The sequence below is a fragment of the Kogia breviceps genome, chromosome 15, assembly GCF_026419965.1.
Source record: "Kogia breviceps isolate mKogBre1 chromosome 15, mKogBre1 haplotype 1, whole genome shotgun sequence".
Taxonomy (NCBI): Eukaryota; Metazoa; Chordata; class Mammalia; order Artiodactyla; family Physeteridae; genus Kogia; species Kogia breviceps.
In genome coordinates this window covers 89,334,255-89,356,715 of record NC_081324.1, presented here as the reverse complement: position 1 = coordinate 89,356,715, position 22,461 = coordinate 89,334,255, and the positions used below count along the sequence as shown (strand labels likewise).

General features: G+C 64.9%; 1 protein-coding gene across 10 annotated transcripts in view; it reads right to left on the bottom strand.

Moving 5' to 3' along the window:
* FBRSL1 (fibrosin like 1) overlaps window positions 1–21,946 on the bottom strand; it is an 84,710-nt gene extending 62,764 nt beyond the window's left edge. For 6 of the 10 annotated variants that reach the window (XM_067014287.1, XM_067014290.1, XM_059039679.2 and 3 more), the window contains exons 1-2: window positions 21,589–21,945; window positions 6,121–6,321 (exon numbers count right to left, since the gene is read on the bottom strand). In XM_067014287.1, coding sequence (XP_066870388.1) covers window positions 6,121–6,321; window positions 21,589–21,867 — 480 coding nt within the window. In that variant the 5' untranslated portion in view covers window positions 21,868–21,945. Of the gene's footprint in view, window positions 1–2,609; window positions 5,283–6,120; window positions 6,322–21,588 lie in introns of those variants that run through there. The other 4 variants (XM_059039686.2, XM_067014293.1, XM_067014289.1 and 1 more) reach the window with 2 other exon arrangements.
* Window positions 21,947–22,461: the final 515 nt, after the last annotated feature.

Below are 22,461 nucleotides of genomic sequence, written 5' to 3'. Positions count from 1 at the left end.
ATACATTGGAATATCCCATTGATAATTTTCATACCGACTACATATTGAAACGATACTTAGAAGACAGCCGTCCCTCGGTGTCCGTGGGGGACTGGTTCCAGGAGCCCCCTGCAGACACCGAAATCACGGTTGCTCAGGTCCCTCATATAAAATGATGTAGTCCAGTCAGCCCCCTGCGTCCGCGGATACACAGAGCTGACGGCACATGGATTTAAAATGTATTAGGGTTAATTTTGTCTCTTCTCTTCATACTTGTAATGTGGGTCCTATTACAGTCCTATCAAAGAGTGCTGCTCCAAGCTTCGCCTGCAGGGTCAGGACCTGCCTTTTGACAAGGCCCCCTGGGACCCCTCCAGGGGTTCGGGCGGTGCACCCCTCAGTCTCAAGCTCCCCAGTCCCACCCCTGGGATAGGTTTCTTGCCAAGCCCCCCAGGCAAGGGCAGGTGTCTGGACACGGACACCATCTTCCTTAGACACCACCACCACCCCCGCTCTGACGAGCTGCTAGGGGCGTCTTGCGGTCAATGCAGCCCCTGGCTGGGGGGAGGCGGGCCAGCCAGACGTCTGTGCACACCAGACACACGCTTGCCTCTCCTAACATACTGGGAGACTGAGTCACGTTCCATGTCTGCCGGGACAGAGGCTTCACGGGGCGCGGGTGATCTGCTTCAGTCGGGACGCATCCTCAGGGTCGGCGCCTTAGCTGCCGACGACGTCCTCGTGCGGGGAGCGGCCGGTCCAGGGGCCTGTCCTCCCCAGAGTGTCTCCCACGTGAAGGAGCAGACCTTGCTGGGAGCGACCAGACGTTCACGCGTGGAGCACCTCCGTGCTCAGAAGAGGTGCGTGCACACGCGCACGTGGGGAAGGCCCGCGCACAGCAGCAGACGGGCAATCTTCCCCAGGAAACTGCCAGCCTGGACTGGGGGTCACAGGTGGACGCTGGGAGTGGCGTGCGGTCCCCTTTGAGGGCCAGGGACCCAGCAGGGGTCGCCCACGCTCACCTCCTGGGGCTGCCCTAGCCACCCACTGGGTGGATCCCGAGGGGTCTCCTTAGTAAAAGCACCTGCACAGCACACTCCATCGATGGCGGCTTTTGGATGGACCACCCGGTCACCCCTCCCTCTTCAACCTGGCAGCGAGTCACAACCACCACTGCCCTTGCCTGTCACAGGTTTAACTGGGACCAGGCGCCGAGTAAGGGGCTCCTGCTCAGAAGGTGCCTGTCCCCTCCCCACGGCCCAGGCTGCAGAAGGGGAGGTGGGCTGCAGGGCCGGAGGAGAGGTCCCAGTAGAGCACTGTGCCCAGGCTCTGGTCTCCGTCCCAGGGCTCCCTGGGGCAGCATGGGGCCTCCCCCAGAGCCCCACGACACCCCCAAAGACTCACTCCAGCCCCACCCATCAGGCTGGGCTGCCCTACTCTCCCTGTGACGGGGTGGCCCACACCCCACACCCGACCTCGGGGCCAGGTCAATTGCCAGGGCCCCAACCTCTGCCACCAGGCCGTGCAGAGCCCACACAGCTGTGTCCTTTGTCCAACAAGGTGAGTCATCAAATTAGAATTAGCCACCAAAATTTCAAAAATCACTGAATCCACAGAAAAACCCAGGTTTCCAGTTGTTCGCAGAAACAAAGATCTGGCCACACTGGACCTATATTTTCTCATGGCAACACGGGTCCCCCAGGACACGACACACGCGGCCCAGTCCCCTCCATGGCCAGCAGGAGCCTCGCCAAAGTGCACGTCCCTCAGGGTCCCAACACTTTGAACCTGAGGCCAGCCGCGGCCACGCGGAGCCCCGTAGGGGTTAGAGGGCCCCTGCAGGTTCAGGCGGAAGCCAAGCCCCTTCTCAGCGATCACACAGGGAACAGCCCCACCCCAGGCACCTCGGAGCTCCCCCACGGCCGGGGCCCTTCGGGGGGGAAGTAGGGGGGCGGCGCCAGCCGTGGCGTCCCCGTGGGCTCAGCCCTCTTCCCCACCCCCTTCTGCCATCAGAAATGGTGCCCCGACAGTCCTGTCTCCCAAGTGGCACCCAAGCACTGCAGCCAACATGCCCAGAGCAGAACGGCCTAGAAAGGCGGCAGCGGCACCCGTCCAGTCCTGGCCTGCCCGTGCCACGCCCAGACGAGGGCTCGGGGCCGGGGGCGTGGGCGGCGCAGACGTGCCCAGGCTGCCCCTCAGGCTGGGAGCTCAGGGCAGTGGGAGGGAGGAGGTGGCCTGAAGCCTTGCCACCCTCAGTGCATGGCGACAGGGAACAGTGGGAACGAACGTGAAGGGTCAACAACGAGACCCCAGAAGCGCCTTCAGTGGCATCTAGAAAAAGACCCCTTCGAGAGCCGGGGCTCCAAAACAGGACAGGTGGAGCTGGTCCATCAAGGAGGCTGCCAGGGAGGCCTGGAGGGCGATTAAGGCGAGCTGAGTCCCCCCAAGCCCACACCACGTGACGCAGTGAGCCAGGTCCAGGCCAGGCACCCCCTCCCCTGGCTGCTCTCCTGCAGCTCAGCTGGGATGGAATAAACGACAGGCAAGTCCAGATGTGCAGAAAACCACTTGTCGGAGTAAAGCACTTCCAGTACGACACATACTTTGTTCAATTACAAACACTGATGCTGTTATAAAAATAATGGCACAGCACTTTTTATTTTCTTTAATCAGAAAAATAAGCCCCATGTTTCTGGGAGGGAGACCAGGTTCTCTGTAGGCTCTGCTCTGTGTGTCAGGACTCCTGGAGGGCCAGGGTCCTCATGACCAAGCAGGGAGGAAGGCTCGGGTCTGGAAACCGGGGGGCACCTCCATGGCCTCCATGAACCGGGTCGGTATTAGAGGTGGCTGTCACAGCCGGATGAGCCTGGCCAGGGCCCCCTGGTGGCCGACGCTGCTCTCCCCCCTTGTGCCCAGGACTCCAGGAGCACTAGTGCGGGGCTGCCCTGAGTCGGAGGTCGGGGGCAAGGGGTGGTGACCCTTGAGCGCCGGTGCGGGTCGGGTGGGAGTGGGGGGAAGCCGAGAAAGTTTTGTAGTGTGAGGTCTGTCCTGACAGGGGACGCCCTAGGGGGCCAGGAGCCGGAAAGCTGTAGGGGACCAGCGGGATGCTGGGAGGGGACACTCTGGGAACGGCCTCAGGCCCTGCAGGCTTTCTTGGTCCAAAGCTGGGGGGTGGACAGGAGACTGCCCCCGGCCGGCTTCAGTGCTCAGTCACCGGGTGGAAGAAGAGTCCTGAGGGGGGAGCCTCTTGTCTCACCAGCAGCTGCTACTCAACCACAGACAGCCCTGAGCATCCCTCGTGGCCCCTCCGCACAGTCACAGGACTCTAGAGCTGGACAGACATCACCCTTTGCAGCAGGACCTCAGGCCCGGCTCTGGTTGTGCCCACATCCTGCCTGGTGGGGGACGGGAATGCACACTGGCCAGATGGGGTGGGGCCCAAGGAGGGCAAGGCCTACAGCTGGCACGCCCCCTCAAATCACACGCACACACTCCACGCACAGGCAGACACCTGCAGACCACACGCCGTGTATACGCACACACAAACTCACACACTGGCTGGGCAGCACACCCGGGCACGGAAGTCCAACATTCAAGGACATGTGGGCACTCGAGAGGCGCAGAGAGATGCTGAAGGACTCCCAGCCCACGAGCCCGAGCCCTTGGGGGTGGCTGTGTGCTCTCCCCGGGGGCGCGCACGTCCCAAAGCAGCGGGCACGCGGGGGCCAGCCTGGCGGGAGGTGGGAAGGCGCTGTGCTCCTCTCCTCTCTTCCCGGCGTGGGGGGCCTCAGCTCGGTGGTGGCCCTGCAGGGGCTCCCGTCTCTGCTGAGCCTCAGCCTCCAGCCGCAAACGGCCCGGCCTGTCCGGAGAAGGCCTCCGGCCAGTCTGACAACACGTCTCGGGCCGCAGGCTGAGGGGGCCTTGGCCCGGCCCAGCACAGCCACACCTGGGGTGCTCTGGGAAAACGGGCGTCAGGCTCCAGGGCTCACAGATGGGGCCTGGCGGGCCACTGCAGGGGTGGAGGATCGAGTCCGTCGCGACCTCAGGGGCCGGCAGGGTTGGCCCGGGGCCAGGAGGGAGAGCTGGGGCTGATGGGCCCGGACCAGGTCCAGCAGGGACTGCCGTGGCTGGCTCGGGGGCCCCATGAGAGGCCGGCGGGGTGGGGCTGGCCGGCCCAGGAGTGACGGGCGCTCAGGTATGGGGAGTAATGGCTGGGGCTGGCAGGGCTGGCTCGGACCCAGAAGTGACCGCAGGGGCTGGCAGGGCTGTTTCGGGCCCAGAAGTGGCCGCTTTCGTCGGCACGGCTGTTCTGGGCCCAAGAGTGGCCGCTTGGGCGGGTGAGGCTGTTCTGGGTCCATGAGTGGCCGCTTTTGTTGGCACGGCTGTCCGGGGCCCAGCAGTGAAGGCTTGGGGGGGCCAGGCTGCTCTGGGGTTTCGACTAATTGCTGGGGCTGACTGAGGCCCAGAAGTGACCGCCGGGGGCGGCTGGGCTGGCCCAGGAGGGCCCTTCGGGGCTGGCATGGGGCTAGGAACAGCCGTCGGGGGCAGCAGCACTGGCCTGAGAGTGAGCTGGTGGGCCGGCGACGTGGACGCAGCAGGAGGAGGGACTGTGGGGGCTGGCACCGCTGGCACTGGGCTAGCAGTGACCGAAGCGGCCGGCACCGCTGTCCTGAGGATGCCCTGTTGGGCTGGCCACGCAGACACGGGCCCATCCACGACCGCGTGGGCCGGCAGCGGTGCCAGAGGGCCAGCAGGGACCGACAGAGGTGGCACGGGGCCAGGACGGACCGCAGGGGCCGGCAGCGGTGCCACGGGGCCAGGAGGGAGCGCAGGGGCCGACAGAGGTGACACGGGGCCAGGAGGGAGCGCAGGGGCCTGCAGCGCTGCCACGGGGCCAGGAGGGAGCGCAGGCGCCGGCAGCGCTGCCTGGGGGCCAGGAGTGCCCAACGTGGCTGGCGGGGCTGAGCCGGGAGTGACCGCTGGGGCCGGCAGGGCTGATCTGGGGCTGGAAGCAGCTGCTGGGGCCGGCAGGGCTGACCTGGACCCAGAAGTGACCGCCGGGGCTGGCTGGGCTGTCTTGGGCCCAGAAGTGACCGCTGGGGCCAGCTTCGCTGACCCGGGAGTGGCCGCTGGGGCTGGAAGGGCTGCCCAGGGTCCGGGAGAGCCCGACGGGGCTGGCAGCGCTGACACGGGGCTGGGAGTGACCCCTGGGGCTGGCTGGGCTGGAGCTGCTGCTGGCGCTGGGCCGGGCCGTTCTGGTCCCAGTGGTTGGCTGGGAGCGGCCCCCCTTCTGGGGAGCACACCTGCATGGAAGAAAGAGCACGTGTCCACCTGGGCAGGTGTGCCTGTAGACCCCCCATCCAGCCCAGGCCCCTGAGACATGCTGCCCCCTCACCAGCATTCCAATCCCCAAGGGAGTTGAAAGTGGAGTGTGAAACACCAAGAAGAACCCCTCTCTGAAAAGAAGGCGCAAACCAGTGAGTCCCTGGAGAGGAAAACAGCTGTAGTGCTGAGCCGACACCTAGGACAGAACCCTGTACCCTGGGAGAAAGCCCCTGGCCCCAGTCTCCCTGCCCCATGCCAGCTGGGCTCTGGGTGACAGCAAGGATGGCCCCTCCCAGCGGGGCTGCTCCTTGCACCTGGTCCACCAACCACAACTGACGTGACTCCCTCCCTGTCTCGCAGACCCACTGCGTTTCGCATAAGTTTAGCACGTGGAGAGCAGCCAGCAATGAGCCTGGTCCCCACGCGTTATAGGCACGCTGGACACCCCACAGTCGGCGGAGCCTGACAGACGCAATGGGGAAACGGGGCCAGCCTATCAGCGGGTGCACCCTCCAGTCCCTCCTGAGCCAAGCACCCCCTGCCCCCAGTTCCTGGGTTCCTGGCCTGGTTTGCCTTTCTCTGGCTGTGACCGCCCCCCGCCCCGGGGTGTCTCCTCCTGCCTCCGCTCAGAACCCTCAGACTTCCGACAGGCGGCTGCCCCCGGCCCCAGTCCACGGTGCCCCTAATCCCACACCCGACAACAATGGAGCACGTTGCCAGGCAGGCCCAGATGCCGATGGGTGGTGTCCAGGTGCTGCTGTGGCCCCCAGGCCGCCCGGGAGCCCTTGATTCGGAGTGGGAGGGCCCAGCGCTCACCTGCTTGGCGGGCTGCAGTGGGGCCTTCTTCTCCCCCCGGTCGCAGGGGGGCTCCAGGTCCTGCTCGGAGCTGCCTGCCTCCAGGGGCCGCCCGTTCTCACCAGGCTCTGCAGACGGGCAGTTTTCTGACTCTCGGGGCTTCTTGACAAGGCGACGTTCCCACTTCTCCTTCCGCTCGTGTGGCTTCAGGGCCATGTCCTTCTGTGGGGTGAGGAAGGACAAAGCCAGTTAATCGGCGGTGACACGATTCCAAGTGTTATCCCACCAGGGACACCATGAGAGACCACGCTGTGCCGAAGGCGGGGCCCTGGGCATGTGCCAGCACCTACCTGGAGGCACACTCCCCGCCACCACCCTCCCCCCCCGCAGCGGGCCGCCAGGCTGCCACACCTCGGGAAGGAGCCTCCCACCCTGGGAGGGCCACCGAAGGGGAATGAAGGGAGATGGGTGGGTGGGTAGGTGGCAGACGGCTCTGATGCACGCGGGTGGGCCTGTCAGGACTGGGGTTTGGGGAGGGTGACTGGGGCGAGTCTCCCAAGGAGCCCAGCCAGTAACGTGGGGCCCTGATCTCTGGCCCAGTGTGAGGCCCCAGCCAAGCTCAGCAGGAAGCAGCTGCCGAGACTGGCAGCTGGGCTGGCCCTTCAGGAGGCATGGCCCATCCTGGGGGTGCCCTCTGGATTCCTGGTCTGAGAACAGGGCGAGCCCTGGGCTGGGGGCCATCACCGCAGTAGCTGGCTGTAGGCAGAGATGCTGCAACCCCAGCTGCCCCATCCCCTGGTCCTGAGCCACCCGTGGGTTTATCAGCCCAACTCCAGGATGCCCAACTGGCATCCTGACCCAATGGGAGCCTGTCTTGGGAAAGCGGTCTCCACGTCAGCCAGGTGTACAGAGCTTCAGCGACCCCAGGTGTCATCCCTAGAGCAGGGACCTGGGCCTGCCTTGCTCACAGCTGTGCCCATGCCTGGAGCCGGGCCTGACACACAGTGGGTATTGGATAAGCACGTGCTAAAACGATGCCGACAACGCAGCATGGCCTCCCATCCCCGTGGGCGGCTAGGCCTCTGCACTGCCTGTACAGCTCCTACTGTGCAAAGGGGGCCTGGAACCACCCCCACCTGCAGCTCTGCCAATGTGCCCAGAGATGCCTGGCGTTCACTGGTGGTGACGAGGCAAGGTGCACCCACCGGCCTCTTGCTTGGGTCCATGGGGGAACCAGGGGCAGAGCCAGCGCCACTGGGCTGCTGAAGACAGAGCTAAGGAAATGCCAACAAGGGACCCAGAAGGTTCCGAAAGCATCTGCCCAAGAAGGAGGGGAAGAGGAAAGCCTGAATGAGGGCAATGGTGACTCACCCCAGGTGACACCCTCACGGCCCCCCAGGAAACGTCCCGAGGCCACTTAAGCAGGTGGCAGGAAGGACCGATGCCCCAGCCTGCTGTGGTCCCCTGGACTGGCAGCCGGGAAAGGGCTGTGCTGTGCCTGCTGTGTGGGGTCCTCTGACCTGCAGCCAGCAGCCACCTCAAGACGACTCCCCACGCCCCTCCTCCTGTCCGGTGAAGGGGGCCCACAATTCCCAGAATTCGAGAGGAGTGCCCATGAGGTCAGCCAGACCGGAGCTGTCCCTCCAGGCATGGAAGCCCCCCAGCTGCCCTGGCTCGTGTGGCCCGCGGCCCGGCCTGGGAGCAGCCGCGTCCAATCGCGGGCTGACTGACCACCCCCCTCGGCGGCTGCACACAGTCGTGGCTGCACAAGGCGGCGGCAGCAGATCCCTCTCCTCTCCCAGGCCCAAATCCACGGGCACGCAGACCTGCGGCTCAAGCAGGATCTGGAGAGGGAAGGGACATCCACGGCCTCTCAAGAGGGGGCATGTGGACCCCTTGACCTCTGACCCCACACCAAGGGCTGGTGTACTCACCTTCCTGCACGCCCTGCATCCCTGCCCTGGCCCCAGTGTCAACACAGGGGTTGACTCAGCGTCAACTAGGAAGAGATAGAGGGACGGTGTGCCAGTGGGGTTGGGGGCTCCTAAAGGTCAGCTGAACTGTGAGGCCGCAGGCAGGACGCTCGTCCTGGTGCATCCGCGAGGTCAGACACCCTTCCACGCAGACGCGCTCCCACCACACATGGATCTTCCCAAAGCTCCAGAGGTTTCCGCCTGGGCAGCAGGTGGGAGCCCAACGTCCTGGATGCAGGACTGACCCTTCCCCATGCTCACACTCCGGGCTATCAGACCCCAGGGACAGCCACAGGTCACGTGCGCTTCCGTGGCCACTGCCAGAACCCCCGAGGGCACCAGCTCATCTCAGCTGAGGGGGTCACTCTCCCTCACGCCCTGCCGACAGAGCCCCTCTGACCCCAGGACTTCCCAGCGCCTGCCCTGCCCACAGGCCAACTCATTAAACTGGCAGTGAGCCCCGACTCTACGCTAGCTTGGCTCCAGGCACCTGGGACCAGATCAGGAGGGAGCTGGCCCGACGGACGAGTTGTCACACAACACGCAAAAAGGGTAACACAGGCAGGGAAGCGGAAAGGAAGGAGCCACTTCAGAGATGCTCGGGGAGGACCCTTGGCCAGAGCTCAGGGAGCCTCCCTCAGGGAGCAGCCAGTGCAAAGTCCCTGAGGTGAGGAGGAGTTCCGCGCTTCCTCTCTGGTGCCCCTCTCCTCAGGACGGTGACTCCAGGAGGGAGGCTCTACTGGTCAGCAGCTGGCCCAGCATATGGCCACGGGCTTCCCTGGTGAAGAACGCTGAGGCTGTCCCTCCGGTGACAAGGAAGCACTGGTGAAGACGGCTCTCGCTTTCCACGTGCGAAGTACCCAATACGTATCGACTCCTGGTGTGCCCATGACACAGGAACGCCATCCCCCTTATAGACAGAGGCCAAGGCCCAGAGAGGTCCAGCGACACTGCTGGTCAGCCAGGCCACAAGGGTCTCACTGCTAACAGGCTGCTCCCACACAGGGCCCGGAGAGCAGCGAGGCCCCCAGAGTCTCTACCCGTCCACCCTGGATGCCACCTCCGGACCATGGGGCGCCAGCCTGCAGGTCTGTTACCTCAGAGCCTCACTGCCCACCCGTGGGTGCCCACCTCCCCCCAGCCCCATCGAGGTGCAGAGGGTGGGCCCAGCAGGCTGCGGTCAGAGGCCCCAGGGAGGACACAGGGAAAGTCCCTGGGCACCACGCTGGAAGGGGCGCCAGTCAGGGCCCTGCGGAGGAACAGAGCCACGGCGTGCATGCGCAGGCGAAGCGCCATCAGGAGGCGGCGGCGCGACCGTGCAGGCCGACGTCCCGAGACCCGCTGCGGGCGGCCTCGTGACCCCACAGGGCCGCGGGAGTAGCTCCACTCCGAAGGTGGAGGAAAGGTGTCAGGCAGGAGGAGGCCCTGCTTCCTTGGGGCAGGGCGGGCCTTTTGGCTCCACACAGGCCTTCAGCAGACAGGACGAGGCCTGCCCGCACGCAGGGGACGCCCGGCGCACTCAGTCTGCGGTGGAAACGCAGCCCCGTCCACACGGCCTCCCGTCTGGGGCCAGGCCGGCACAGGCAGGAGCCACCTGAGGGGCCCGCGGGCGTGGGGAGGCGGGGCTTTGAGGCAACCCCGCCCCGCACACCGGGACCCTAGAGACCCTGGGGCCCCGGGCAGGACGCGAGTCTCTGGGCTGTGGCCGTGCTGGTCAGGCCCCGGGCCCGAGCCTGCCCTGACAACAGGCCTCTCGACTCCCCCACCTCGGAGCCCCCCCACCGTGGGCCACCTTGACCTTCTCATCGCCACAGAAAGTGGCAAGTTATCCCTCCCCACCTCCCCATGGGCCGCCTCCTTCCGGAAAGAGTAACTAACCATCCTGCCCCCGTTCGGCCTGGTCCCGAGGTGCGCACGTCCCGCGCCACTGCAGGGTGAGCCTCGCCTTTACAGGGCAGGAAGGGAGCAAGAACCCTCCTCAGGGTCTTTCCAGGGCCACCCGAGGCCACTTGTGCCCTACTGGGCTAAAGTCACAAAGACCGCTTCTAGCCCAGGGGATCATCTCTGAGCTCTCACGTCGGAGCCCTGGAGCCGAACAGGGCTGCCCGAGGCGCGTCTGAGCAAACACAGAGAACGCGTCCACGACTGACCATGAATCTACAGGGGCAGACTGCCCCAGGGGGACACCTGGGACCGGTCTTTCTAACAAGCATTTGTGAACAAAGAAGAAGGACAGGGAAGCGCAGACGTGCAGCGAAGCGAGCGTGCTGCTGACTTACGCGGTGAGCACCTCAGACAGACCCGCCCCCCGCCGTGCTCCAGGACCCACCTCGGCCCCTCCACAGGTTCTGGAAGGGCCTCAGGAAAATTCTAGGTCATCTCCCCAGACACCTCCGGCCACTGCATCGTTTATGTGGTGAAAAGGACGCATCTGTCAAACCACAGACTGTTCTAACTCATCACATCTTCTGTAAACCTGTTTTTTTGGCATTCGGTTGTTTTTCGTTAAAAACAACTAGATTGTCAGAATCTTTGAGACACCAGTGCCTGTCCCCTGGCCTGGACTCAGTCCAGCTCCAATCCTGGCCACAGCCCGAAGTGGCAGGTGGGGCCCAGGGCGGGACCTCCTGCATCTGGAAGAATGGGGGGAGCGGGAAAGCCGCCTGCCTTGGCCGGGCTGATGTGCCCCAGGCACAGGCCTTGTGCGGACGGAGGGGACAGCAGGACCACGGGCTCGCTCCCGGCTTCCGCGGGCAGGAAGCCTCGTGCTGCACACCTCCCGGCTCCAAGAGAGGCCCAGTGTTTCCCGCCTGAAGGTTCGAGAGGATGAACTCTAAGCCAACGGCCCTGCCCGTTTCCTCTCCCGGAAGGAAAACCGCCATGTCAGCAGGGTTTCTCCGGAGCGGGGCTCACCAGGGTCCACATGCAGCTGCTCCTGCCCCGAGCCGCTGCCATGAGAGCGACCGCGGAGCTCCCCGGGCAGAATTCTGTTCTGTACCGCACAGCTGGTGAGCACGAGCCAGGCCTGAGCCCGGTGCCCAAGGCTGGGGCTGCCCTCGCCTGTGTCCCCAGCCCCGTGGGGGGGGTGTGTCCGGGCCCGTTTTGAAGGCTCAGCCATGCTTGGGCACACGCAGTGCCAGAGCTCTGCCCTCACGGGCCTCAGTTTCCTCATCTGTAGACTGGTGCGGCAGCTGTGCCCGGGCCTACAGGGAGTAGTGAGGCTGAGGCGTGCGGGGGTTTTGCCCGCAGCCAGACCTCGGGGCCACACTGCGGGCCCCCACTGACTCGAGGCAATGGCCCTGCAGAGAAGGCCCCCGCAGTAGCCAGGCCCTCTGACCGTCCCGGACCACAGGGGCGGGGATGGGCATGTTGCTGTGAAATCAGACTAGATCTTCCTGCAGCGATTTTACGTGACCACCTGTAGCTCCCCTAAACACGATTACTATGCAGCACCGATACAGTTTCTAACTCGCTTCTGTAAACCTACCGCGGAGAGATAAAAGCAAGGACAACTAGTAAGCACAGACCCGGAACGATCCCCCTCACCGGGGGCTGCCTCTGCTCCCACCTGGATCAGGCCCTCTCAGGCCCCCAGACCCTGCAGGCAAAGGCGCGGCCACACCCCTCTGACCAGGCGGGGGCCCCTCTACTCTGCGAGCCACACTGGGGTCTGCTCCCCAGTACCTGGGCCCCAGCCCATAGAGCTCACCCCTCGTCAACAAACTTGGGAAACTCTTGCCGCCGGAGGCAAGAAGGCAGGTGGCCCACCCGAGCCCTCACCACTGCCCCCCACCCCACCTGTCCCTCCACTTCCCGGAGGCAGGCTCTGTGGGATGTCCATGTCACCCTGGGACAGGGCCAGGCCTGGAGAGCCGTCCCCGTAAGGGGCCAGGAGGCTGCGGGTGGCCGAGGTTGCCTTCTCCCAGAACGTCTGGACCCGAGTGCCCCAGCAGCCCTCCCGACTCAGGGTTCAGGCACCTGCTCTCCATGGTTCCAGGAGCTCACGCCACATCCCACCCACGTCCAGTCTGAGTGTGGCCCCACCCCTCCTACCCTTCAGAGCCTCACCCAAGGCTCAGCTGGCAGGCTGCCGTTCCCCGACCCGGATGCCCTTCAGAGCGCGTCGGCCTCAGGGCCCTGGCGCGGCCGTCCCCTCTGCCCTGGCGCCCACTGGCTCACTCCCCCTCACCTGCACGTTTTGGCTCAAACTCGCCCTACCACACCCGGGTTAAACCACAGCCCCCACGCCCCGCCCCGCCGTCCCCACTCCTCAGAGACTCAACGTGTGGGTGCTCCTCTCCTGTGGTCAGGGGAGCACGTGGCTTAGCGCAGGGTCTCTCCCCAAGCGGGAACCCCTTCCCCTTCCCCCTGGCCAGATAGGAGGCAGCTTCAGCACCACCCACCAGCAACTGGTGCCCGACACACCCCCAAGTAACCAACTCTCCATGCCTGCCTGGGACTAAGAAGGTTCTGGAGACGACGTGGGACTTCAGTGCCAAAATCAGGGAAGTCCTAGAGACACTGGGGCGGCCCCGTGAACCACGACGACAGCATCTTCCTTCATTCAGACAGCCTTCACCAGAGCCCCCCCTGCCCACACAGCGGGCTGGGGGCCAGGATGGAGGGGTGAGATGGTCCCTCTGCCTGGCCTGGCCCCCACCCCGGGCCCTGATCCGGGTGCAGGAAGGCCGGGGACACCTCCAGCACCTGCCGCTGACCTCTCTCGGGCTTGAATGCTGAACTGGGAGCTGGCCCGGCTGTCCTAAAGCTGGCGTGGGGACCAGGTCCAGTCACTCCCTCCAGCTACGCTGCTGGGACAGAACTGTCCTCCCTGACCCGTCCACCACCTAAGTCACACTCACATCGCACAGGCACCGCTGCCCGTCCTCTCCTCAACCCCACGCCCGGGGTGCCAACCCCCCAGGCAAGTCATCCTGCCTGAGAGGCACCTGGCCCTTGAGGACCATTTCCTGAAGGCCTCACTGACACCTCAGGTGCTCCAGAAGCTTCCGGAACCTGCCTCGTTGCATCCTGGTCCCTCTGGGTCCGTTTCCCGCTGGCCCGCTGAACACCTGGTGAGGCCGGCATGGCTGGATGGCAGATGGTCAGGGAGCCGGGCCTCCAGCAGGACGACCACGGCATCTGGAGTGCTTCCCGGGCGCCAGCCCCCTGCACGCGAGTGGGGAGCCCCTCCGGGAGGGAGGCCCCGCCGAGGCCCTGTGCCCACCCCTTCACATATCCAGTGAGCCCCCGCAGTGCGCCGGGACAGAGAAGAGTCACCTGGAAACAAAACACAGACCTACCCCATTGCTGAAGACAAGCCAGACGATGCCCGGTGGAAGAAGGCGGCCGCCTGCCCAGGTCTGCACCCTGTGGATCCGGCTTGAGCCGCCACCCAAGACCACGTCCACGTGTGGGTCCCCCACCGCGACCCTGGCTGACGGCCTGGGCCATCCTCTGCCCCGCACTCCACTGGGATTTACGGTCACAGCCACTGTCCTGACAGTGACATTGCGAGATCAGTCTGTCCAGGCCCCTCTCGGCATGACCGCCAGCTCCTCCACGCCAAGACCGCGCATCCCACGCTCACCCACGACTGCCGCAGCTGCTCTCACACTCGTGGCCCTGGGAGCTCCCCCTCGGCCCCAGAAACTGCACAGCTGCTGCCGAGGCCTGCCTGGCCCGGCAGGGGAAGCTGCAGGGGCCGGGGCTGCTTCTGCTGAAGCATCTCGTGCCTGCTTTCCATCCGGGTGGGGCACAAAGAGAAACAAGCTCAGAGAAGGGCCTCGAAGAGGAGATGGGGAGGGCGCAGGACCACATGGCAGGTACTTCCAACTTGTCACTCCCTAGACGAGGAAATTGAGACCCGAAGCAGGCACAGGGCTGCCAGGGGCCACACGTGAGGAGAGGGAGACACTCACTAGCTTCACTGGCCACCTCAGCTGGCTGGGAGGGCCTCGGAAGAAGCATCCTAAACTTGCTCCTGGGTGACGGCGAGAGCTGGGCAAAGGCCCCAAGGCAGACGTTCCTGGGTGCAGGGACCGAGGTGAGGAGATGCGTAGGGCCAGGCCTCAAGGGGAACATGGGTTCATTCCACAGATGACAGACGGGGACGCCTAGGGGATCTGAGTCAGGCAGAGATGTGATCTCCAGAGCCAGGGGCCCCTGGCTGTATCCAGACGAGTCTATGAGCATTCCTGTCTGACAAACCCTCACCGGGGCCGCAGGCAGAGCCAGGGCTGAGGGCAGGCCAGGCAGCACGTGGGAAAAGCATCGGCCAGGGGCCTGCCAGGGTCTGAGGACCAGCACATGGGTCCAGGGCTAGGGGGCAGAAGGGACAGCTGTGGTGTGTGAGGTCAGCTGAGTGATGGGGTCGTGGCAGACCCACAGTCCCTCTGGGGACTGGCTCGTACAGAGAGGCGGGAGCGCTGGGGCCACAAGAACACCCCACACAAGGCTGCAGAGTATTTGCAGGGAGGGTGGCAGCTGCCAGGCACCCGAGGTGGCACAATGTCAGATTGGGGGTGACCAGTGGGACAGGGCCAGGGGAGAGGATTCAGGACGTGGCCGATGGCCACGCAGGGCTAGAGCTCCCATGGAAGCTGATCTGGAGGACCCACCCGGAACCTGATCCCCATAGGGTCAACTCTCGACTCAGTGTGAAACTGTGAGGCCCCTCCCTCCCAAGGACAGGAAAGGCAGGGTGGCCAGACACGCAGCCCTAGGCCAGAAAGGTGAAGCCCAGGCTGCACAGGTGGGAGCCCTGCCGCTCTCTGGTCACACGGCCTCCACCCCCAGCCCCCAAGGCGCGGCACAGACCGCCCTGTGCCTGGTTCCCATCCCGCTCTGCCACTTGCCAGCCACGTAGACTCAAAAAGTGACTTAATAACCCCCATGCCTCGGTTTTCTTGTCTATGCAGTGGAACAGCAAGCACCGCTGCAAGGGCTGCTAGGAGGACGGGGTGAGCCGAGGCCCTGAACGCCGTCGCTCCTCTTTCTGTGGCTCTCGGCATCGCCGCGGATGGGCCGGACCTGGGCCCCCCACTCCTCCCTGGCAGCGGTGTGTGAGTGGCGGCCCCTTGCCAGGGCCACACGTGTGCCTCGCGCACAGTCACCGGCTGACGCTGAGCTCTCACCAGAGAACCCTCCCTCATCTGGGACCTGCAGGCACCTGCGGCCGGTCAGCGTGTGCTGCTCCGTGCGGTGTCCAGAGGGCCGCGACCACCCCAGACGGCTGCTCCAAGGAAGGAGCAGAGCCGCGGCCACCGAGCCATTTCCCCAGCCTAGGGTGGGACCCGGCAGTCCCTGCCCTCACACACATTCTGTGCACGCCAGGATCCCAACAGCTCCCCGTCACATCACACAGAGTCCTGGTGGGCTGAATGAAGGGAGTAGCGCAGTGCGTTTTCCTTCCAGAACAACTGTGGGAAACCAGGACACTGGAAGGTTCTCCACACCCAACTGGAGCCAAATACATCTGCCCCAAGTCCCCAAAGCACTTGACTCCATGCAGGTTTCAGATTCCAGCTCCCGAGGGAGAAAGCGCCTCAGGTGACCCCAGTGACCACCCACGTCCCCACCCTCACTCACCCCAGCCACTGAGCGCCTCACCCACCTTCCCCAGGCGTCTCCACCTGACAGCCCCACCCGGGCTGGCTCCCGCCCAGCAGCCACCTGGCCTGCACGACGGACGCTGTCACGACAGCCTGTGACCTCCCTGCAGCCTCCTGCGAGTCTAGTCACCTCTCTGCCTGGAGCCAAGCACGGGGCACGGCCACTGCTTATCGATGCTCAGTGAGTCAGGAGAGAAGGACGGGTCGGAGCCCTCCCTGGTGGCCGGCGGTCGCTGCCAGAGGCCCAGCAGCCTCATGCGAGCCTGGCTTCGCCTGCCTCGGGGCCACCACTGCCTGGGCCGCAAGGAGCGAGAGCGACGACAGACCGACCGAGCAGCAGTCCAGGAGAGAGGGGCTGCCAGGGCCGGATGAGGGAGGCCAAGGCTCGGCTACGCAACCCACGGTGCTGAAAACCTCTGACTGGGAGGCGGCCCGCTGCCCAGGGGCCTCACGAGACTGCACCCGGGGACACGCCCTCAGGGGCACCAGGGCCAGCAGGTACGCCGGTCACCAAGAAGGCAGAAAGGGGCTCTTGGCAGAGGAGTGCGGGCCGGCGGGCGGGCGGGCAGCGAGACCACAGCAGGCACCTGGGCCCTGCCCCAGGCATGTGGCAGAGGTCAGGCCAATGCTTCGGTCTCCCCATCTGCACAGGGCCCCCACTCCCAGGGCTCCCCGCAGAGCACGTGAACCACGCGGGTCAAGGCCAGCACGGTGGCGCCCCCCAGCGGGCGTCTCACTGCGTGCCACAGCTGTCACTCTGGCAGCCCCCAGCTCGCAGTGACCCCACGCCCACGGTGCGGGTGGTTTCCAGGCACCAGCATCCCTCCTACAGAAGGCCGACTCTGCCCGCCTGACACGCGTACCCGGCCCCACAGCCCTCTGCGGTGCATGCCCAGAAGCCAGGGTGGGGCAAAGGGAAAGTAGGGTGCAGCTGCCCCGGGCTGTACCACCGGGGCAAACTCAGCTTGTGGGAAGGGGAGGCTGCAGGTCGCGGGGGCCCACGACGCTCTGCCCCAGGTGCAGCACAGCCTCCAGGCGCCCGGGAGAGGGTGGGAGTGGGGAGACGGACGTCCACCACCTTTCCTGTCATCAGCCCCCGGCCCGCCTTCACAGTGTGGGTAGGACACACAGGGAAACCAAGGCCCAGGGGCCACAAGTGCTGTGCGCGCAAGTCCCAGCCACGGGAGCAGGGGAGTGGGCCAGCGTGCCGGAGCGCAGGAGATGGCCCTGGCCCCCCGCATGAGGCTCAAGACCCTCAGCTGTGCTCAGGGGCGGGCGAGGGTAACGTGCTGACCGTCCGTCAGGACCGCGGCTGCCTCCACGCTGCGTGCACCTCTGAGTGTTCACTCTGCGATACTACTGCCTGCCACGGACACGTGGTGACGCGGGGGACGCAGCTGAGCCCTCCCAGCCTGGTGCAGCCTCAGGCTCTGCAGTCTGGCGTCGATCCCCACGGAGCTCAGAAGGGACGGCCCTTCCCTAGAGGTGGGACAGCCGGCCCGGGCCACAGCGCTGCTCCTCCAGCGCCAGAAAAGGCTGCCCCTTCGATGTCGCGCAGGACCACCCTCTGCCTCTTCCCATCTGCAGACTGGGACTGTGGCGGGCAGACCCTGGGCACGGACTCGTCCCCCCACCCAGCCTCAGTGTCCCCATCTGAAGACTAGAAGGCAGCCTGGAGGAGGTGCTCTGGCCTGGAGGCGCACACGCTCTCCAAGCTGAAGGCTTCTCTGGCTGCTGTCATCTGTCTCATCTGTGTGGCCTCAGCCCTGCTTCCCCGTCAGAGGGCTGGGCTGGACACATGGCCTCCCAGGCAAACCAACAGCATGGGCTTCCGTCCATGGGCCGCGGGGACTACACCCCAGCTCCCTGAGCACCCAGAGCCGGCACAGACCACGTGCTCTCTGCCCCCGTGGGCCGCTGAACCCGGCCCGCAGACAGACCGCCACCACTGAGCCTCCCCATGTAGCCGGGGGTAGGGGGCATCTCGGCACCCCTCACCGACTCCCCAACCCCCTACGGGGCCGGGTCCAGACCGGAACCCACCCCTCAGCAGGCGTAAGGCTCGCATCCCAAGCTGGAAGAGCGCCATTATTTTCAGGGGAAATGCACAGCAAGCCCCTGGGCAGCCCACGCGCAGCAGCCCACGCGCAGCCTCAGGGTATGCTTTGTGCTCACAGGAGTAACACATGTTGGTCAGTGTGTAGGAAACAGAATTAGAGAAAGGCGGTCACCTGCGACCACAGCTAAAATGTGGGGTCTTTTCCTTTCCATCTCTATTCCCGGGTACACACCTCCCAGACATGTGTACACACCTCCCAGACACGTGTACAGATGTGGTAAATAACCTTTTCTTGCTGCAAAAACAGGAGACACAAGACTGAAAGCGTGGTTATAGCTGTACAGCATGCTCTGGAAAGGCCAGGGGCTGGCGAGAGTGGTCACAGAAGGAGGCTGAGTTTGGAGCTGACTTCTTTCAAAATACACCTTGTCACAAAGGTTGACTTTTGAAGCACGTAAAAGTGTTTTGTTGTTAGAAAAGCAAATTAACAAAGAATCATATGGATGCCCAACCAGAAGAGTGGTTCTAGTGGCAAGTGCTTTCTCTCCAGACCTGCAGAGACGGAGCTGAGGGCAAGGGCTGGCGGCCCTGCGGGAAAGCCCCTGGAGGCGCACAGTAGGTCTGCTGGGCACGCCCTGACTGCCTGCGAGGCGACCTCCCGGGAGACCTCAGGGCCCGCACAACCTGCCCTGCGGTCGGAGGGCAGATGTGCCATAGGGAAGAAAGGTTGAGAGGACCTGGGGAGAGAACCACCGTGCTGCTCTGGCCTGCCCCCAGGGGCCTTCCCGTCACCTCTGGTCAACACCCCGGGAGGTGGAGACATCACAGGAATCAGAGGGACAGCAAGGGCTGTCCATCAGTCTGTCCCAAATGTCCCTGGTCAGTGAGAACAGAAGAAAGAGGCCCTGTCTTGCCCAAAACACAAGACCGCTGTCCCACTGCTACCTGCTCACTGCCCCCACACGGATAGATAGAGACTTAGAAAGCCGATGGGGACCAGGGCTCAGGTGTGTGACCCCCTGCCCAGACTGTGGGCTCTGCACACCCTCAGCTCAGACGCTGGACTCCAGCCGCCCGACCCAGGATTCCAGGAGACAACTCTATCCCCAGGACTGTGGACACATCCTGAGCCAGGCCAAATCCGGTGCTGCCCTCAGCTGACAACATCACTGCCACATTGTGGAGCTCCTGCTGTGTCCACAGCACCTAACGGAGGTGGCTGGTGATCCTCTCAGCTGCCCCAGAGGCAGGGATCGGTCTCGTCCTTCCACAGGGGCAGACTCAGGTACACAGGGTAGAGGGTGAGGGTGCCTGGGACCTGCCCGGGACGCAGAGGGCAGGAAGGCCTTACCCGGGCAGAGAGGGAGAGGGGCCTGTCGGGATGTGACGGGGTGGGGGGGGCCTGCATCCTCAGGACAAAGGTAAGGAGGACTTGAGGGACACTGGCACCGTGCACAGGTCCCACCTCCTGAGCAGGGCCACCCCTAACATTAGGTTATGCTCCAGGGGTGGCAGTCTGTGTCCGCATGGAGGCCAAGACGGTCTCCCAAGGGCTTGGCAGAGCTCTGAGGCCAGGCAGGCTGAGGCCTCAACGCTCACGGTGCCAGGCCCCAGTGTCCCCATCTGTGCCACGGGGACCAGCAGGCCTCACTCAGAACAGCACCTGGTAGATGGACTCATTCGCTGAGTGCTAGCTGTCACTATCAGCCTCAGTATCAACTATCTGAACTCTGGGGGAAAACCACTACACTTTAGCAAGAAATGAGGCCAAACAAGCGGGGCTGATCTAGAAGTTATGACTCGTCCAGAAGCCCCGTACTTTCCAAGGCAGGCAGACTCCTCCCTGGCTCAGGAGGGCAGAGAAAGGTGCATGGAGTGGCCCTGGGGTGATGCGGCTGTGTGAACGCCAAGCGGAAAGCAAGCTCAGTCTCACTATGACCCGGCCAGGGCTGGTCTGAGCCTGCAGAAGTCCCCTAAAGCCGAGGCTGCGCTTTCTGGCCCCTGATGCAGAAGGGGTGCAGCCAGAGCCACTGCAGGCGGTGTGTGGACCCAACAGGTACGCTGAGTGACCCTGGGCGCAGCTTTCCTGAACCTCAGTTTCACTGGTTCATTCCACAAACACGTATGGGGCACTAGGACCCCGCAGAGGACACAGACACACAGACACAGACACAGACACAGACACACACACACACACACACACACACACACACACACGTGGTGCCTGCTCTCTTTCAGCTACAAGTTCTGGCCGGGAGAGCGTCACAACAGAGCAGACAGCTTCTGAAAGAGTGGTAACTGACAGCAAAGAAAGTTTGTGAAATAAAACGGGGAGATGGGCAGCTGGGGGGAAAGGCATGCTGCTTCAGGCCATGCCCGGAGAGGGCCTCTCCGAGTGACATTTGCGCCTGAGACATGAAGGCGCCGAACAACCCAGGCAGAGGGAACAGCAAGTACGGAGGCCCTGAGGCAAAACCTGAAAGGGGCTGGTATGCTGGTGTGAGAGGATGTCAGGTGGCAGAGGCCAGGTGATGGGACACAGGGCCTTGGAGGCCGCAGTAGGAGTTTTGTCTTTTCCCCACGGGGCAGAGCAGTTACACTTCTGGAAAGTGGGTGGTGTATCCCCCCTCAGCGGCCGCAGGGCAGGACCTGGCTCGTACAAAGGCAGAAAACTCAGCCGTGGGACCTCCCCTGCCCAGTATGGAGCCAAGGTACGTGCCACCACACCCCACCAAAGCACTTTCGCTGAGGACCCCTAGGCTCAGGAACCATCTCAGGCCCCCCAGATGTGCACAACAGGCGATCCTGGGGCTGTGTGTTAGCACAAGCTCTGACACAGGTGCCCCACCTCTGTGCACCCATGTGCCCAGACAAGAAGGGGCAAACCTGTCCCTGGGCCACCTCTCCCTGGCTGCCCGCACCTGACCCTGAGGCTCTCTACGGACCCGGGGAACCCCTGGGCTTGGGGCTCACTGCAGAGACCGGCACTGTGGGGACTTCCCTTCCCCCAAAGCTCAGCCTCTGCGACTGGTGAGTCCTAGGCCACTGGCCCCCAACCCCGAGGAAAAGGGGAGCTGTTAACTGAGCGGTCCCTGGGGCCCCAGAGCCAGCGGGTGCCGGTCCCCCCAAATAAGTGCTGCCTGGGGCCCCTGGAGGGTGGAGGGGCTGGCCAGCTGGCTGGAGCTCACGGGACCCCGCAGCCAGGCAGCATTCCTACCCAGGCCAGTTCTAGGAGACAGCAGCTCCCAACCAGTCCACTTGCCAACTCTGACAGCATCCATTTCCTTCTCCACTCACTTGGTTCCAGGCGAGAAGGGAAGCATTTGCTCAACAAACATTGTCCATGATAACTCAACCAGACAAACACTATTTTTTTGCCATCCTATTAACCACGCAGCAAACAGCGGTCGCAGAGAGGGGGATAAAATATGACCCTCCCTCTTCCCGTCTAAACAGAAACCTCAAGGAGGAGGAGAGGAACAGGAGGAATTCCCCACGTATCCATTTTATCAAGGCCTCCACCAAGTCCAGCAGTGTCCACCTCCCTAGCACATCCTGAACCGAATCAAGTGATATTTTGGCAACAGAAACACAACTGAAAAAAGACCAGCTGAGTAGCTAGACAGCCCCCAGTTCGGACAGTGTAATTTAGAGATTTTTCTCCCCAGCACCTCAAGACACAAACACACCTGCACCCAACGCAGGTTGCCGGGTCCGCCAGGAGCAACGCGCCGGGTGCGCGGGACCCACGCAGCCCGAGGAGCCCTAAGGGGTGGGTGTGCCCATGCCCCAGGGGCTTCCCGCTCGCAACCCCGCGGCAGCATGCTCGCGGGGGCCCACCTACCTCCAAGGCCTCCAGCGTGCTGAAGCTGGCGATGGCGAAGCCATCGATGACCTCTTCCTCCTGCGAGCTGGACTCGCGGCGGCGTCGGCGCGGGGGGCGCGCGGCGGCGGCGCGGGGCGGGGGCGCGCGGGGCAGGCCCGTGTTCTCCTTGCCGGGCCCGGGCTCGGGCTCGTCCCCCGACGACGCGCTCTGGTCGCGGGCGTCGCGGGCCGCCTCCCGGCGCCGGCCGCGGTCTCGCTGCGCGCGCGAGCGCCGGCTCTGGCGGACCTTGGCCTCCATGGCGCGCGGTGACCTTGCGGCCGCGCCGTCGGGCTCCCGCTCCGCTGCCGCTGCGCTACGCGGCACCGCCGGGCTCGGTGCGGACCGCGCCGACTCCGGCCGTGGGCGGCGGCGGGCGGCGGACCGGGCCAGACATGCCGCGCGGGTGGCCTCAGCCCCGGGCCCGGCGCGGCCTGGGCGCCTCGGCGCGGGAGGCCGCGCGCATCGGCGGGGCGGCCGGCGCTCAGCGGCCTTGGGCCGCGGCCCCGGGGGCACGCCCCATGCGCGACTGGCGGCGGGCGGCTGGCGGCGGGCTAAGGCTGGGCGGAGGCCCGGTGGGCGGGCGGGGCGCGGACCGGGGCTGAGACGCCTGGGCTCGTGAGGCGGCGGTGGCAGCGGCGCCCCGAGCGGATAACAACTGACGTACTTCCGCCAGGCAGCCGGCGCCAGAGGAAGTGGGCGCTTCAGCAGGGCCGACGCGAGCCCCGCCCCACTCTGGCCCGCCCCTCCTGGCCCCGCCCAGGCCGCGTTCTGCCCCTCGGCCTTGCCCCACCGCCCCGCCTCCGGCCCCGCCCCGCCTCCGGCCCCGCTCCGCCCAAGCCGCGCTCCGCCCCT